Here is a 17,958-nt window from a genome sequence, read left to right on the forward strand (position 1 = left end):
CATGCTCCATCTTTCAGACGTGAATAAATGTAGAAATTAGAAATAGCTAATATTTCTAAGTGAAGATGGGGGAGCAAACAAAACCTAAGCAACACAGAGCCTGTGATAATCCCAGAAAAGGTGGCTCAATGAAAGTATTCTCACATAACATAATGTTTCGTTTTTCCTCAGTCCCAAAACAATACGATCATGGAGAGTATAAAGATATGCAGAAATTAACCTTCTGAGTCATGATCCGAGACTGCTATCAGTTCAGTATCTTCTAAAATTAAGTTTTAGGATTCTTTTGAGAATTTATTTTCGCCTAAAGATCAATCGCGCCCTAAAATTTAACATGTTTTCTCCAGCCAATACAAAATGCATTAGGGCCTGATAGGATCTTCAAGTTTCGGTACGTTTTATTTGTAACATCACTTTCTACTGCAACCACAATGACCCGATTTCCCCTGCTGAAATCAATTAAATGCACTTGTATGTATAATCATTACATCCATATCACAGAGAGCAAAAGCATTATTGACCAACAATGTAACTGATGACAAACACCTAAACTTTCCCTTTACAGAAAAAAAAACAACCCAAAACACCACAACTCTGACCAAACCCCATGGCAAGACAAGTTCAAAGAGCCCCGATATCAGTTTGGTTCTGGCTCTTTCAAATGAAGTAACACTGAAAACAAAAGAGAACAGGCAACATATAGCATAAGCAAATGGTGTCTAAACAATAAAATAAAAGCAAATGAGGTTCCTGCAGTCTTAAAAAGTTTTCAGTCTCAAACTTTTTAAGGATGTGGAAGTACTCGACACACCCTCCCCACACTGTCCACAAAACTCGCTGACGGAGGAAATGAATGCAACAAAGATGACATCCAGTTCAGTGATGGAACCTGTTAAAAGTCACATTTCGGCCTGCTGTCAGGATCATAAAACCACTAGATTTTGGATTGATTTGCTCACCTAACTGGCATCTTTTCTATCCCAAGACCCATGTTGAAACACTAACGTAAACAACGATAACATGCCATCTACATGGACTACAAAGGGCCGTGCTTATACACATCAGCCGTGGGTGTGAGTATGCATGGGTTCTCTGATAGCAAATTTGGTAGCCATTTCACAAAATCTTCAGATTTATTTTAGAGTAAAATATCAGTTTATGCCTAGAAAGGTTCAAGAGTGTCTATATTTATTTGTGTTTTTGTTTCTTATGGGATTATGCTAATCATGTCACCTTTCGTGAACTGTCTTCATTGCCCCATGTGCTTCTCGGAGGATGCTGAACTACTGTAGGTGCAACACTCAGAGTTGTGACATGCTTGTCTGCACGGAGCGAAGACCAACCTTTTTGTTGCATGTACGCTCTTTACCTCCTTTAAAAACATGCTCCCTAATGGGCAAAGACAAACCTTAAATTGTATTTTGCCTCATAACCAATGTGTGAAGACGACAACTGTAATCAATGTGCTGAAATAACACAAAATGTCATTTCTCACAAAAAGACATACAGATGTGTTGACAAATAATGCATGTGTTAAAAGAAGGACAGCTTTAATGCATGAACATTTTGCAAACGTACCAGTATGTGCCTAGCTCAAGACAACATATTGCATGTGATTTTAAGACTGTAGAGGGGAGGGTGTCATTCTGTCCATGCGTTTAAATAGCAATGAAAGAGGGAGGAAAACAAAAAGAACAGAAAAAAAAGTGTGGGGGGGCTATCACACATTTAACGCGTCATAGAGAGGAAAATAAGTCACCCGGAGGTCTGCAGCAGTAAATCTCGTCATTTCTCTCAAATAGATTTGGACTTATCTTTTTTTTTCTCTCTTTTTTTCTTTTTGTGTCCATTAAATTCAAATGTTGACAGAATAGGAGTACATTTTGTGGATCACATTCAGAAGCCTCTTCCCTCTTCTTCTATACTTCAGTGTTGCTGGCGTAGAGCCTGGTCCATGTTCGGGCTGCGGAGGGCACAAAGACAACAGGCGTGTTGGGTGTGAGCCGAGTTTGATGAAGTACTGATAAAAGCAAGCTAATAAAACATCTGGATGTGTAAAGACACAATCAAAACAATTGGTAAGGCAAATAAAAAATAAAATTATGAATTTATTTTATGTTTTGATTCAAAAATTCAACAAAGTTTGTATCACAAAAATGTCCATAACTGACCAAAATGCTCAAAAAAAGAAGAAACGGATAGTATTTCATAAATAGTGGCACAAAGCATTTATGTGAGATAAATGAGGACATTTGTGTTAAACCTGTCAGCACCAACAATGCTGACAAGCCTTCTTTTGTGCACAGAGCCAGTTTGCAGCGCTCCAGTCAAGTGGTTAAACGTCTGTTTCCTCTGTCACTGTCTGTACACAAGTTGATTGACATTTTCAATTAAAAAACTGAATAACTGCAACAAGACAGGTATTCGCAACCTTACTTTTATACTTCTTTTTCTTCCTTCTTTTATCTGGATGAGTGGAGAGCAACAGAATAATTTCTAATATTTCATTAGGACCCTTTTCCAAAACAAACAACACATTTTTCCTTTCATGAAAACATCCTGTCTTATTGGGCTTGAACGCGTCAGGGATGAGAGGTCAGGTTTGAAGTTTGCGACAGGCTCTTGCAGTCTTTTATTTTTACCGTTACAACAGTGCTAAAGTCTCCGACAGGTAAAGAGCGCTGAACATGACAAATGCTTGAAACTGCATGTTTGATCGGTCTAGTTAGACAGCGACGTCTTTGACAATCCAAAGGTTTTAACGTTCCCGTGGAAACATCCAACACTGAATCGGCGAGCTCCTAATTCCTAGGGTGCATTCACACCGCCTGCATGAAGCTGGGTAGTGCACACACTCCATCCCGCTCAGAGTTCATTTGCTCGGAAAGTCTTCTCGGAAAGGTTTGTTCGGAGGTGTCCCTCCCTGTGCAGTTGGATTCGGGCCAAAGAAGCAGAATCTGATCCGCCTAAAAACAAACGTCTCGGTCCTCCTCAAACCGGCCAAAGGGGAGGAAGGGGACTACAACGCAGGGCATGATGGGTAAACACAACCTAAACAAACATGCGTGTAGCGCGCTTTCGAGGTTAAACGCTTTGCGGTTAGACTTGGACTCAGGACAAAAGCTCTAATAGACAAAAATATATCACAATTGCTAGTAAACACGAGAGTATTGAAGTTTGCATACTAACTAGCGTGGAAGTAACGCTGCATTAATCAGCAACTCTTCGTCTTCACTGTTTGTCATCGTCCCCTTCAGCAGGGTTCGTCACAGCCAGGGAGGGGGAATACGTTAATTAAACTAGGCTTGTTTCACAAAAGACACTGAAAGCAAACTCAGACTGGCTGAATGTTGCAACTGCAATCGAGCTGAGTCTGCCGGTTTATTGAAAATGCTGGTGTGATGACCTTAAAACACAGCTGAGGTCATTTACACACTCAGGGGAGGAAACGTTGAGATTATGAATAATTCAGTTCTTTCACAGTTATGCCTCACAATCCGTGAAATTAAGTTTTGTTTCCTCCCAAAGCTTGTTCTGATAAGTAAATGGTGTGTTCAGTCACACACAGCGCCATCAGATTGTTTTATTCAAAATGTACGTAAAATTGCTGTGGCTCCCTGCTTGACTTTACTCCAGGTTGTACGCAGTCTTTTTGCTGAATCATTCATGCCTTTGCATCAGCTTGTGCTTCTCTCTCTTTCTCTCTCTCTCTCTTTTTTTTATTGAGTCAGCAGATCACAGTTATTGTCAATCCACTTTTAAACATTTCAAACAACTCAGGAAATCTTTTGAATTTGCAACATGTGTAAATCTAATTTTGGCCAGGTCTCTGAAGTCGACCCGCTGTGAGCTCTCCTCGGGGAGACAGGAACGCCAGGTAAGGAACAAGGAACCCGAGGTTGGGAGTACAGATTGCAGCTCTACTGTTGCCTCAGCAACAAAATTGATGACATGTTGTCAGCTGTTATTCTTCTTCTCCAGCCAGAAATAAATGTCACTGAAACAGTGACGGCAAACCTTTGGACCAGGTGGGTGGAGTTACAGAGACTTCACTGCCATCTATAAAAGCATTTCTCATACATGAATCTGTGACAGCTTGTGACAATGGTGATAAAATTTGGTGAACTCTTTTCAGAGTACAAAGAGGCTGTTAGTGCGGCCAGTATTTGTGCTGGAGCATGTGGTCAATAGTTTTAGTTTCAGAGAGCTGACGGCAGCTTTATGGCAGATAATTAGCTGCTGACTTGAATATTACAACACCTGAGATTGATGGTTTGGTCTCGTTATAAGACTCCTGCCACCATGAGTTTATGCCACCAAATATGAAGTTCATAACTTGAGCATTTGTTAAGGAGGGGACTATCTATACTTTATTAATTAAAACCTAAAACGTATCCTCACCTGTCTCAATGGCATGGCTTTCGTTTTTCTTCCACTGCTCTGCAACATCATTTGCCAGGGGATCATCTGGGTTGGGGGCACTTAATAATGCCTGGATAGATAGCAACACTGTGCGGATCTGCAGAGCTGGAGACCACTTATCTGTTAGGATTCAGGAGAGGAGAAACAAGAGATTTTAAGTCAAGTATGTATACATAAAAGAACAATCTGCATTCAATCATCTGCAATAAGCTTCTGATGGCAATACATTTGTATGACAGTAAAAACTGAGCAGAAATCCTTTGTAGATAAAACTCAGATCTAGTTTTAAGTATGGAGCACAAAAATGACAAATTTGATGTATTATTGTAATAAAATGGCCGTCACCGCAGGCCAGTGTGACTCAGAACCACACACAGAAGGGTTGCGTTTTCTGCTAATTTAAGGATCTGATTTTCAGCTATTTCTTTTCCGTAGCCACACTTTGGTTGTGATAAGGTACCCAGTCTGGTGTGTTTTAATGTGTGAAAGTCACTGCTTTGAGAAGTGTATCACAGGTCTATTTCAGCATAAATATACAAATACAGATGTTACATTAATAAACTATGATAACGTTAAGAGTACACAACAGTTTGGCTGCAGTTTCTTAAAACGTGTTAAGACTGAAAACGATTAGATCTTGTACTAAATGTCGGTGTTAGGACCATTTAACATTTTTACATTCCTTTTCCTGTTCAGGATTTTCAGGGCGGGTCTGGAATCTGGGCTCCATGATGCCATGACTAAGCATTTAAGACAAGCAAAAGTGGACCTTGCCCTTTACACCATCAAGTTATAAATAGGCCAACTAATCACGTATTTAGCCCCGGACAAGCCAGCCATACCATCGAGCTGTGTATCAGATAACTAGTTCATTAACTGTCCAGCCTTCATCACAGAAATGCACATTGCCTGGATGCCAGATGTGCAAAACTTCAAGGCTGCGTACTTCAAATAAGAAACAAGAATGAGATTAAATTTATGACAAGCAAAGTTTAAATGTGGTACTGCAGATGTTGGAGGGTCTACATACTCGCTCGGTTTTATGCTCAACTGATGGAAAAGCCAAGTTGAATAAGTCTGTAACAGGAGATTCATTTTTTTAACACAAATGTGGCAATGGAGAGGTTGGTGTGCTGTGCACCGACTCAGAGAACCAAGACAGACCAAACAGAAGTTTGATGGATTATTTTGTGCAGCAGCAGCAGACGGATGGAGACTTGAACACCAACATCTGCCTAATTTTTTCACTTGATACTTTTCCAAACTCCAACCCTAGGGACAGCAGAGATTAATGGACACACTGATTTCAGTTTTTCATGGATGGATTAACGGAGTCTCGGGCTGACTGAGGTGCTCGCCATGGCAACAGCTTGGCAGCATTGTAATCAGACTATGACTGAAACCGTACTTCAAAATGAAGAAAAATCACTCAAGTGAATTATTTGTAGAGAGAACTCTTATTTGTGTGTAGAGTATTATCAACACTCTGTAAAATGAGGATGCAACAATTTTATAAACTGATACGTATACAGAACTATATTTTGGTAAAGCACCAGTACCTGAGCAAAGTGACTGCTTAGATAGGCACCGTTACACGTGGGCAAGAGTGTAACAGAATTTGTAACTCATGCATTATGACTATTATAATAGTATAATCTATCACACCAGTAGGCAGGATGTGTTAATAGCTGAATATTGTTCCATGGTTGTGAAACAGAGTTTATGCTCTGTCGTCTTTTCCAGGTATGCCAAGCCTCAATGGCAGCACCTGGCCCCCTTCACTGCAACAAAGACATTCAATTCTGTCTTATTATACTGCTTTATATTTTAAATTTGTGCGTTACCTGGCAACAGTGCTGCTGCAGGCAATCACTGCGCCCAAGAAGTGGTGCTTCACCAAAATATATGTACCTGTTAAAAGGGTAGATGCAACTTATTTTATAGTTATCTCTCATGAAACTAAATGTACCAGTCACAACACGTAAATAAGAACATTTTAGAGTTTATTAGGTTTATAAAGTGGTTTCCAGCAGAAATGAAAGCTAATGAAGCATGTACCACTGATCATTTCAAGAGATCTCTCTTCTCTCTTTTATATATGCTCTGTATAAAAAGGCAGAAGTATTTATTATCCAATAACTTGATTAGGCTGATTTAGAGTGTATTGATTAGTCAAATAAATCATGTAAAAGTAAGCGGCACAATTAAACAACGTTGTTACCTTAGTGAACACCTGGAAAGCAGTCAAAATATTAAAATTCAGTTCAATTCTGATTTCACATACAAGCAGTCCATTTTTGTTAACTTTTGTTAGTGGACATCTTTTACGCTTGCCTGAGGTCTGTCAGTCAGCCCCTTTACATTGTTGAATTCCCTACGTTCAATGTACGGATCTAGTGTGTTTCCTGTAATTTTTACATTGACCGACACAGGGTGGCGTGTCGAGCTGCTCCATGAATAACTGGCCTCCGAGGGAAGTCTTAACCACGGGTCCGGTCTAATGTAAACAGAACTGACGCAGGGCGGTGGGTCGTGGGATGGGTTTGTAGATCAAGTGACCTGAGTACAACCCACCAGGGGAGTTTTTATTTAATTATTATTTTATAAGATAAGGAAACAGCCGATGAGAGTAACAACAGTAGTAAGAGGTCACAGTTAGGGTCTATAATTGCAAGATCAGTAATTGGGGAGACAAGGAGATCCGCGAGCTGCTCAGCCTCGGAGCAGAGACGCCATGAACTGGGGTTCATCCAGAACCACAAAGGATGGTCCCTTATTTAAATAAGTGGCCGCAAAAATGACAAACCAGGGGTTTGCAAAAAAAAAAAAAAAAAAAACGGCCAAAAAGCACTCATCCTGATGTTTATCCACCCTCATTTTGAAAATGACACCTGTCTAGTGGTGTATGAATCTTGCTGATGTGGGGGCAATATGTCCTTCTAAACGCACACACAGGTTACGTTATGTTTCGATCACGCCTCCCGACTCAGCAATAATAGCAAGATCCTTTCAGCAATTCTTACTTTCTTATAATTTTAAAAACAGAAATGCACACAATTTTTTTCCATTGTAATTAATGTTTGACTCGTTGGTTAATTATCGAAATCATTTGTGAATAGATAAATTGAGAGTGTAGATTTACTTCTACTGTACTCAAACTTTATGGTTAAAACTACTTAATGTCTTAGATCAGTAACACTTCCAAAACTAATCATAACAATCCTACTTCAGTATTCTCTCAGATGAGGTTTTAGGTTCACTTTTAAAGACTAGTATATCATAGTAGTAATAAATTATCTTTGGCAAATTTTATTAGTCTGATATTTCCTTAAAAAGTATTTGGGAAAGCAAAAAAGCTCAGGAACCTCATACGTACAAATAATAGCCATGCGTTTGTGTGTTTTTTAACAAAAGAAACAAAACCCCCCAAAAAAAATGGAATTTGTTTATGGACATGATTCAATGATTAATTCAAAAGCAAGTGTTAACATAAATACATGCAGGTTGAAGTAGTGTTGTGCTTTGTTTTTACCTTTCAAAATGTCTAAACATATTCTTCCCAGTTTGTCAACATTGGGGTGATAGATTTTGGTCATGAATCGCACTTTGGGAGCTGCCATGGGATACTCTTCTGGAAGAAATAGTTCAAGTTTAAACGTCCCTCCTTCAAAAGGAGAGTCTTGAGGCCCCGCGATGACCACGTGGAAGTAGCGTGCATTCCCTTCATCAGGCGTAGCCGTGATCCCTGGAACTGGCTCAGCCATCAACCGCTGTGTCTCCTGAGTGTGATCAGAAGGAGAAAACACAAAACAAGACATTTCTGAATTAAAACCAATGCTGGAAGAAAACCTGTGTGGGCATCAGCAAATTACGGAGATTGGTGACGCACAACTTTACCCTGGTTAGTGAGACACACGCGTTTATCTACAAAACTTACATGACAGCATTCCAGGAATTCCTGTTTAACACAGTGAAAGCACTTCTCACTCTGCAGTTTCTTATTTTAATTTAAAACCACATGATTTCTTAAAAAAGAACTAAATTGAAAAGATGCTACATAAAAACACTTAAGCCGCTTTTGCACTGGTACCACCTCAGCTCGGTTCTACCCGTTTTGCGCTTTCGCACTAGGGCTGAGACGTGTAAAGCCGCTCCAAATCGGTACTTTTTTCTGTAACCATTTCAGCCAGGTTCTTTGCGGGCTGAGCAGGGACTATTTCTGACGTCACCACCCTCCGCGCCAGGGATTGGTCGGGGGGCGGGGACGTCACCACCCTCCACGCCTCTGGTTGGTCGGGGGCGGGGGCGTCAGACGTTTGAATCAGGAAGCGGGAGTCAGAGAGAGAGCGACCCGCGGCTCGCAGCGATTTTATTATAAAGCGCAAAACGTCTGTTTGGTGATCCAACTCTGAGGTGCAGATGTTCATAAACCTGGTAGCTGTCGAGAAAAAATTAAAAAAGCGATGTAGACGGGCTGTTTTACTCTCAGCCGCTCCCGGCTCCAGCTGATTTCTCATCTGCGCCGACACAACAAAGGTGTTGCGCAATCGAGTACGTCACAGCAGCTTCACCCAAACCTCCCCGCTTCTCCCCTGGCAGTGCGAAAACACACGAGTAGAGCCGTGTAAAGCCGCGCCGAGCCGAGTCGGGCCAAGTAAGTCCTAGTGCAAAAGCGGCATTAGAGACAAAGTTGTCCCTTATAAAAACAAATCCTCCAGTTAAATCTGACATTGAGTTAATTGTTAAGTGTTGAAATTTTGAATAAAGTAAAACAAAAACGACTAATATAGTTTTACACAGCCATGAGTAAAGTTTTCAAACACTGAACATTTTAATCAATTTGACTGTTAAATATAATTAATGTTTTAATAGTCCTTTTCTGTCAATTTTAAGCCACTTTTACATATGTGCCACAAGCACCTTAATCATCACTTTCCCTCCCTGTTTCTTTCAAATTACTGAGCTCTCCAGTTTCATTTGGCTTCAAACCAAAATGAGCTCACAGCAGTGCAGGTGTCTTATGCTGTGCAGCTAAATCAATAATCTTAACACTGATGGATGCTCATCAAAATGCACATGGGTGAATACAAGTGGTTAACCACCAGGAAATGAAAAGCCGGCACTGTTAAGATACAGCAGAATAAGTGGGGGCAAACTGTTGGAAACAAACCAGTAAACTATGATAAAAGTATGACATTTCCGTTGGTTTCGATAGCCGTATGCAGACTGTTTCAACAAGTTGTACAAAATAACCACCACCAGTTTCAACAATTACAGATGGTATAATTTATATAAATAAATGTGACAAATGAGCTAATTGGAAAAGCTTCTTGTACTTGACTGCATGCCCAAATAAAAGATACATTTTAAATCAAGAAATATTCTGATTTCGATTAAGTAATGAAGAATTTTATGTTTAAAAAAAATCTGCAAATCTGTCAACATTGTAATTCCTTATATTAGATTAGACTAGATTGTCCTTTATTTCTCCCTCAATGTGGAAATTCGCTTTGTGCAGCAGCAGTACACTCAACACACACATGCAGGGAAAGGGTAAAAAATATATAATTACAAAATATAAACAGTATATACATTGAAATAAAAAATAAAAATAGTGCAGTACGAGAAATAAATAAAAACAGTGCAAAAAAAGCAGGTAGGATGTTTATGAGGTAGACATACAGGACTGTCTCAGAAAATATTGTGATAAAGTCCTTTATTTTCTGTAATGCAAAAATGTCATACATTCTGGATTCATTACAAATCAACTGAAATATTGCAAGCCTTTTATTATTTTAATATTGCTGATCATGGCTTACAGCTTAAGAAAACTCAAATATCCTATATATTCAATATTCAAATACTAAAAAAATGTGAATATTCTGGGGATCTTAATCTTAAACTGTAAACCATAATCAGCAATATTAAAATAAAAGGCTTGCAATATTTCAGTTGATTTGTAATAAATCCAGAATGTATGACATTTTAGTTTTTTTTTTTTTTTTTTTTTTTTTTTTTTTTTTTTTTTTAAATTGCATTACAGAAAATAAAGAACTTTATCACAATATTATAATTTTCTGAGACAGTCCTGTATATTGACCTTTTTATGATCAATTTTAATTAAAGAGTCCAACACATTATGATCAACTGATATGTTGAACAATTGTTAGCAAAAGTAAAGTGGATTATTTGCATATCAATACAAATCTAACCAGGAAAAACAAAAAAGAGGAAGTGCAACCTTTTTTTCCCCATTTTTAATGGAGCCAGCAGGTGCAGCGACATGTCATAAACAGGATCTGGCTCAATCCCCGCTCGACATAAAGCACCACTTTGTTGTCCAATTCAAGGTGAACATTCGTGGCAGATGAAAACCAAGGCTCGAGTTTATAGAGACGAAGGCGTGGCGAGGCTTCAGCTTGTCAGCGGCTCGGGCTGAAGGCTGATTTATGGTCCCGCGTCACACCGACGCAGAGCATACGTGCGTAGGGTACGCAGCGACGCGTAACCTACGGCGTAGGCTACGCAGAGGCTCGTCCATGTGCGGAGCTGCAGCCGCCGAGCCGAGCCGAGCCCGGACCCATTCATCAGCCCGGGGGCCCGGACCGGCCCCGGCAGCCGCCCCCGGCCCACACACACGGACGCTGTAGCTCTGAAATGGTCAAACTACGTGGAAAAAGCAGTAAATCTGCTCGCTGGCGACTCGAGCTCGCAGAAGGGAGTGAAACGGAAGTGACAAACAAAACACTCGTTAGCCGCTAACGAGCTAACGAGCTAGCGCGCTAACGTCAAGGTGCATGCGACATGCTGGCGGGTTCACGCTCGGACTGTCCCCCAAACACCCTCCACAGCAGCAACGGGCGGGCTCGTTGCTGTGAATATTAACCATCCAGTGTCATGTGTACCTTTATAATCCTACGAGGCAAACCGGCCATCTTGTTAGCGATTATATTTTTAGCCGTAGACTCGCCTTCTTCTTCTTCTCTGCGGTGACTGAACCCTGGGGGCGGGGCCAGACCGAGCGCTTCCGGTGGGGGCGGGGCCGGATGCCGCGCTCTTCCGGTGGCTCCGATGACGTCAGGATATCTTAATTGGCACAAGGCGTGGCTTGTTGTTCCGTTCAAATTCTTTCTTTTTGTGATGTTATGATTGTACATTTTTTAATGCTTTCTGGGAAGATTTGTATGACTGGTTATTCCCTAAATTTGTCAATTTCTCTAATCTAACAAAAGAAAACGTTTTTTTTTTTGGTATACTTGTAAAAGACCCAACACCTGATTTGGCAATTAACGCAATCATCCAGCCTTCCAAGCAGTTGACCCGGGTTCGATTCCCGGCCATTTTTCCTTCGAGACACAGGGACAGTTTCTTCCCCCAAGCGGTTGCTCTGATGAACTCCCACAAATAATAGTCTCAGAGTAACCAATCACGTGCAAAAAATCATCTAGCACCTTCCTCGACAACCATCTCTGCCTCACTCAGTTGCACCCCTCACTGTGTATTTCTTTGTATAATTTGTATAATCTTTTGTACTTTTTTTGTATAATTGCCCTGTAAAATTGTAAATAGGTTATGTTTATTTTTATTAAAAACTGTCCCTTTTTCTTTTCTTTTCTCTCTCTACCTCAAACTGCTGCACCTTAAATGTTTATACTGTTTATTCTGTATCATAGAAATAGCACATTTGTTTTATTGTTTATTTTATTTTATCACCAAAGAGCGAAATTACCGGAGTCAAATTCCTTGTTGGACAATGTTCGAACCTGGCCAATAAAGATGATTCTGATTCTGATCATCATTCTTGGGAAGTTTTTTATACATAAAAATAGATTCATGAAACTAAAACCAAACTGTTGTGTTTTTCATAAGGAGCTATGTCACTATTTTTCATATTTAAAGTGTATGGAGTATCTTTTCTTTTAATTTATTTTAATTTGTATTATTTAATTTTATTTCCGTATATCCTTTTACTCTATCTTACTTTGTGTACTGTCTGTTGCATACCTACGTGCTTTCTACATTGTACCATGCCATTACTGTTTGTAAACTTGTTCAATTTTGCTAATAAAAATAAATAAATAATTAAGTATTCATCCCCAAGGGGGAATTCATTTGTCACAGCAGCACGACACAGAACAGAAAAAAACAGGACAGACGAATAATAAATAAATTACATAAAAAACATAGAAAGACTCTACTCTGCTTGCTGGATAAAAAAACATTACAAAAACATTACAAAAAGATATAAAAACAGTAAAAGTGCAGTGGTTTAAAGTGCTTTTTTTTTTTTTGCAGTAATGTCATGCGAATGTCACTAAATAATGACACCAACAACAACAGCAGTACAAACTACATAGAACTGTTGAAAAGTCTGACTGCCATTGGGATAAAAGACTTCCGGAAACGCTCTGCCTTGCACTGGAGCTTATCAGGGCGCTCACCGCCACATGCAGGGGGTGGGAGCAGTTGTCCACTATAGATGTCAGTTTCAACATTTAATCAGCATATTGGATTTCTATGTGCCCCTGCCTCTCGCCTGTAATTAGCTGGGATATGCTCCAGCAGACCCCCGCGACCATGCAAAGGATAAAACGGGATGGATGTGTTTCTTTATTCATATGACAGTTGCGTTGTAAATGATTCAATTGAAACGGGTTTAAAACACTGGAATAATTTATAGCAGTGGCCAGATAAAGATCCTTGAGCAATTAAATATATTTTTCAAATGATGGTTCATGTATTGAGACTTTGAATGATCAATGTACCCACCATTAATTAACATCAAATCTGTTTAATCTTGCTACCTACATTTTTTTTATTTTTAAAGCTAAATAGACCACTGTGTAATTGTTACACAAAATGTTATCCAATTTGAATTATTTAGGGATTAATGCAGTTAAATGGTCAAAATATTGCACTAAATCAGAAAAAAAACAACTTTCAAACAAGTTTGTCATTTTTTCTTTTTAGTTTCTCAATTATTGTATTTGAAAGACGTCATTACTATGTGACCAAATAATGATTGGAATGGTGATGTGTCTTTTTTTATCTTGATTGTTATGTCTTTTTCATAATCCAGTCACATAATCCCAAACATCCAATTACACAATAAAATAATCTTAAAACTTTAAGTGCCCATGCAATAATAGACAAAAAAAGTAATAACTGTAGTTGGTAATCATAATGGGTTAGTTTAGCAACATTTTTGTGGCCAATAAATTATTTACAAGATGCAGCTCGAAGTTGTTACTCTTTTTGACATGACTGCAAGCCTTTGGTAAATGGACAATGATGAAATGAACATCTTAGGTTTATGCACCAAATCCCTTGTAGAAGTAAAACATTACATATGCCTCTGAGAAAAAAGATGCAAAGAGAAATGGAAAATAATTTAAACTTGACAACGGAATTGATTAACATTTAACATTTTATTCAACATTTTTGTTGCAAGACATATGCAATTTGCATTTTACAAAGTTTGACCTTTAACTATCTGTCCTTTGGGGGGTTCTTGTTGATACGCCTCATGTGATACCTGTGAAGAGTAAAAAGACTAAATTAACTTTGATTATACAATATGCATATTCAGAACTTGATGAGCACAAAACAAATAGTTTTAAAGGAGACCTATTATGGCATCTAATACCTATTTTAAACAGGCCTTGAATGTCTTAAAAACAAGCTTTTGATTGTTTTTACTAAATAAATTAGAAATTCAGCCTCTGAGCCATGTCTTTATCTTCCCATTCTCTAGCCTCATTATCTATGCAGGATTCTGAGTGGGCGGGGAGGCTATGATAATGAGGCTCTGTGCTGATTGGCTGCCTGAATGACGTGTAGAAAATGGCGGAAGCTCCGGCCGGCGGAGTTAGTTGTGGTCATGGTTTCACGCATCGGAGGCCAACCTATGTAAATCGCATTTTGGTTACGTAACGACGGGAGCAGAATCTGAGCGGCTCGTAGAAGCCACATCAGACTGGATGGCTCATCCGGGCAGCTGTACAGACACTGCAGAATGTGAGTTGCTTTCCTCCTTCTCTGAGTTGGCAGGCTGAGGGGAGACCACTTTATATATGTTAAAGCAAGAAAAAAACCTGTTTTTCATAATAGGTCTCCTTTAAGGCATTTCACACCGCCTCAGTTATAAAACCAAAATACCACAAGCAGCAAAACAGTTTCCCTATCAAAGTTTGAAACGGACCTGATCCAGCTAGTCCACTACTGTCAGCTGATTTCCAATACAGATAAATCAGTGTGGTAAAAGACAAATACAGGGTCTCCTGTCGTGATCTGTGTCACAGCATATCTGAAGAAGTTCCAGTTGAAAACATTTGGATATTGAATTGGTGTCATAAAGAGGATACTCAGTGATGTTCATTATGTTTTTCATTTATGAACCATTCTTCTTTGTACAATCATCTCCAGAACAGACGGCTTCTTTTATCTGTTTGTTCAGGTTTTAAAGTCACTGGCTCTGACGCCGTTACCAACAGAGGAGCTTCTCCACAACAGACGTACAGCAGATATTACTGTATGTAGTACTGTACGTCTGCTACATATACGGAAGGATCTAAATCTCATTATATCATCTTCAGTTCAGTCTGTTGTCCAGGTTAACATGAATGTATTTTTCCATCCACGTTATGAGAATTGAATCATCCTAGAAGTAACCAGAAAGTCAAAAGACAGGGGGAAACGCATGTTGTAACATTCTAATGTACAGGGTGCTAGAAGCACTTTCTTCTGGAAAGTTTTTTTCTTTTTCTTAGTTCAGCTCTCAATACAAGATAATTATCTTATGTCACCATATTTTCCTGGAAGTGCGCATCCACAAGACCAAGAGCTTCAGCTGACACACCAAGTTTAAGGGTGTACAGCAAGAATCACTGCACAAGATGCAATTGGTTTTTACCAATTTAGCAACAGAGAAAATATATTTCTTTTTACACCGCATTTCACAAAGAACAGCTTTATGAACAAGGCTTAGTACCCAAGTGGATTTGCAGAAAGACGCAAGCTAAAAAGGTAGCGCTTTTCAAATGTAAGAATCTCTTGAATTTGAATCACAAGCAGTTGTCGTGTGTGTGTCAATTTGACTGCATCACAGGTACAGTGATCACAGTTGCTGAGTCTCACACTTCTTTGCTGTCAAACACCAGCAAGAAATTAATTCACTTCAAATGAATCTCCCATAAAAAAGGCTATACATTTCACATAGACAGGAGTGAATTTAGGACGACAACCCATACTGTTACACGTGGGCATATTATTTAACAAACAGAGACATGCAGCTGTAATCTTTGATGTTCACATTCATATTCTTAATCCAATTCTGGCTCAAACACATATGGGTGGATTTGAAGAGTTCAGGTAATTTCCAGGAAGTGTTGATATATTGAAAATGTGAGTGTCAGCTCACGGAACGGAGACATGAATTGTGCATATTGATGATCCCTTAGCTTTGCACGTTGGCAAGCTTCCAGGAATTCAACCAATCACAACACTCTGAGCTCTCTGATGTTCCAAAATAATGCAAGGTTTTGGGGCTATGCTACATGCAAATATTAGAGGTACCAAAGATTAAAACTAGATGTCTGGAAATTAGCATAATATGGCCACTTAAAAGGCTTAAGTCAGTGTGTTTTTTTCTTTTACTTACTGTCCTTTTGGGTAAAACCGATGTTTAGTGGTGAAAAACATCTTGCTCAGTTCCTCTATAGTAGGTCCCGCCTTCTCTCTGAGCACCTCCTTGCTGAGGTGGGCCTTTAAAACCTGATCATGGGTCTCAACCGAGTTGCTCAAGGGGTCTGGTCGTTCCATAGGCTGCAAAGATTTAACGCAAGGATAAGGGCCAATACAATTAAATAGTTTATAATTATATATTGTACTCAAGCGATTCTCCATGTATTCCTGTCGCTTACCAGCTATTGAATAATGAAATTGTGCATAAATAATATGAATGAAGAATGCTGTTTTTTTTTTTCCTTTTCGTGATCAAGTGACATCACCTTGTGAATAAAAAAAAAATTATACATTTTTGTTTCATTTTATCTGATTCGGTTTCAAATAAAAACAGGATGTATTAAGGAAAAAAAAAGCATCTTAAACAATACATTGTCTGCCTTAGGAGACATAAGAAAGAGAATCTTTGGTGAAATAAACTGCACATCAATTAGATCAGGGGTGTCCAAAGTCGGTCCTCGAGGGCCGCAGTCCTGCATGTTTTAGTTGTTTCCCTGCATTAACACACCTTATTCTAATTAACGGTCGTCACCACCTTGTCATCAAAGTCTGGATAGTTCTGTTGATGACCAAGCTCCTTGTATCACGGTTTGATAAAAAAAAGGGACACATCTAAAACATGTAGGACACTCGCCCTCGAGGACCGACTTTGGACACCCCTGAATTAGATCATTTGATGCAACCTTGTTAGATGATCAAAAACAAAGATATTTGTGAAATTAGAGTGCAACTTCTTACCTGTGTGAGCTCATAAGGAATGTCCACACCTGGGTGGTGGCACACAATCGTTTTCCCATCTGAAGTCACAGCAATCTCCACTTTACTAAATCCAAGAGATTGTAAAATTAGTACCTAGTTCAGAGGCCTGCCATCTTAACAACGTACCACTTCAAATTTTTGAAGAAACATTTATTTCTTCTAATGTCAACTGTTGAAAATATTAGATATACATTATGACTCGAAGCATCTCATCAATAAAATGTCTTACAGGTGACCACACTTGAGTTCCTGCTGCACAATCTGTGACTAATTAACTTAAAAAAATTCTTCCCCAACATTTGTTTTTAATGATTTGTCCTCCAGTATAAAACTGTTCAATAACATACCAGTTATGGCCCTCCACACTGGACTTCTGTCGAACAGGAACCAAACAAGCTGCAACAGGAAAAACAGGCACATTACACACGTTTATAGGACATATCGTCTATGATGATAGCTTTTTTTTTTCTCTCTCTTTTTTTTAATCCTTTAGGAAACGTTGATTCTCTCCTGAAGCTCAGTTTGATTAAATAATAATAATAATAATAATAATAATAATAAATAATAATCAGACTCATTTAACATGAAGCTATTCAGTCATATCTTCATGCACTTATCTCTACCCTTGTATTTACTAATATATTCGCTTGTTGAATAGATTTGTACTTTAACAGTAAATGTCTTGGCTGTAAAGATGAAAACAATCATTAAACGTTACGAAAGTAAAGCTGCTAAACAGGCTGTCAAGGTTAGCAACTTGCTCGCTCTAAAAGTCCTTTTAATGGTTACAACCGGTGACCCCAGACATGGGAACATTATCTACATTTTATACAAAATAAGAGGACATGACTTACTTTGAGCATATCGCGGCGCAGCGCCGTCACAGACTGAAGTTAGAAACCCTCCCAACCTGCACACACGACCCGCTGCCATGACTGCTGTCAGTGTGCACCAGTGTTATAGTTCCGTCTCAGCGCTCCGACGGAGAGTAACTAGTTCCGCTTCACTGCTGCCCTTGTTTATCAGTGAGGAAGG

The 17,958-nt window shown here is 39.1% G+C and overlaps 2 protein-coding genes across 2 annotated transcripts; both read right to left on the minus strand.

Annotated features, from left to right (window-relative positions):
• Positions 1 to 380: 380 nt before the first annotated feature.
• Positions 381 to 11,448, minus strand: ube2nb (ubiquitin-conjugating enzyme E2Nb). Its single transcript, XM_061715314.1, has 4 exons — positions 11,328 to 11,448; positions 7,955 to 8,201; positions 4,402 to 4,542; positions 381 to 1,963 (listed from the first exon to the last, which is right to left on the minus strand). Exons 1-4 carry the CDS (start codon positions 11,355 to 11,357, stop codon positions 1,920 to 1,922), a joined length of 462 nt encoding a protein of 153 aa, XP_061571298.1. The 5' UTR covers positions 11,358 to 11,448; the 3' UTR covers positions 381 to 1,919.
• Positions 11,449 to 13,831: 2,383 nt separating this feature from the next.
• Positions 13,832 to 17,902, minus strand: mrpl42 (mitochondrial ribosomal protein L42). Its single transcript, XM_061714367.1, has 5 exons — positions 17,778 to 17,902; positions 17,271 to 17,319; positions 16,903 to 16,987; positions 16,082 to 16,245; positions 13,832 to 13,957 (listed from the first exon to the last, which is right to left on the minus strand). The coding sequence occupies exons 1-5, from the start codon at positions 17,854 to 17,856 to the stop codon at positions 13,912 to 13,914; spliced, it is 423 nt and encodes a 140-aa protein (XP_061570351.1). The 5' UTR covers positions 17,857 to 17,902; the 3' UTR covers positions 13,832 to 13,911.
• Positions 17,903 to 17,958: the final 56 nt, after the last annotated feature.

This window comes from Cololabis saira, chromosome 23 (genome assembly GCF_033807715.1).
Source record: "Cololabis saira isolate AMF1-May2022 chromosome 23, fColSai1.1, whole genome shotgun sequence".
NCBI lineage: Eukaryota > Metazoa > Chordata > Actinopteri > Beloniformes > Belonidae > Cololabis > Cololabis saira.

Bases quoted from the DNA above. Each gene is read 5' to 3' on its own strand.
- ube2nb (XM_061715314.1), bottom strand. From the start codon at position 11,357: ATGGCCGGTTTGCCTCGTAGGATTATAAAG. The intron at 4,543-7,954 runs GTAAAAACAAAG...GAATCCTAACAG, and splicing joins ATGTTTAGACATTTTGAAAG to ATAAGTGGTCTCCAGCTCTG. The intron at 1,964-4,401 runs GTGAGGATACGT...TGCCCTCCGCAG, and splicing joins AAGCCATGCCATTGAGACAG to CCCGAACATGGACCAGGCTC.
- mrpl42 (XM_061714367.1), bottom strand. From the start codon at position 17,856: ATGGCAGCGGGTCGTGTGTGCAGGTTGGGAGGGTTTCTAACTTCAGTC. The intron at 16,988-17,270 runs GTATGTTATTGA...TCTTGGATTTAG, and splicing joins AGTGTGGAGGGCCATAACTG to TAAAGTGGAGATTGCTGTGA. The intron at 13,958-16,081 runs GTAAGTAAAAGA...TACTCTTCACAG, and splicing joins CGGTTTTACCCAAAAGGACA to GTATCACATGAGGCGTATCA.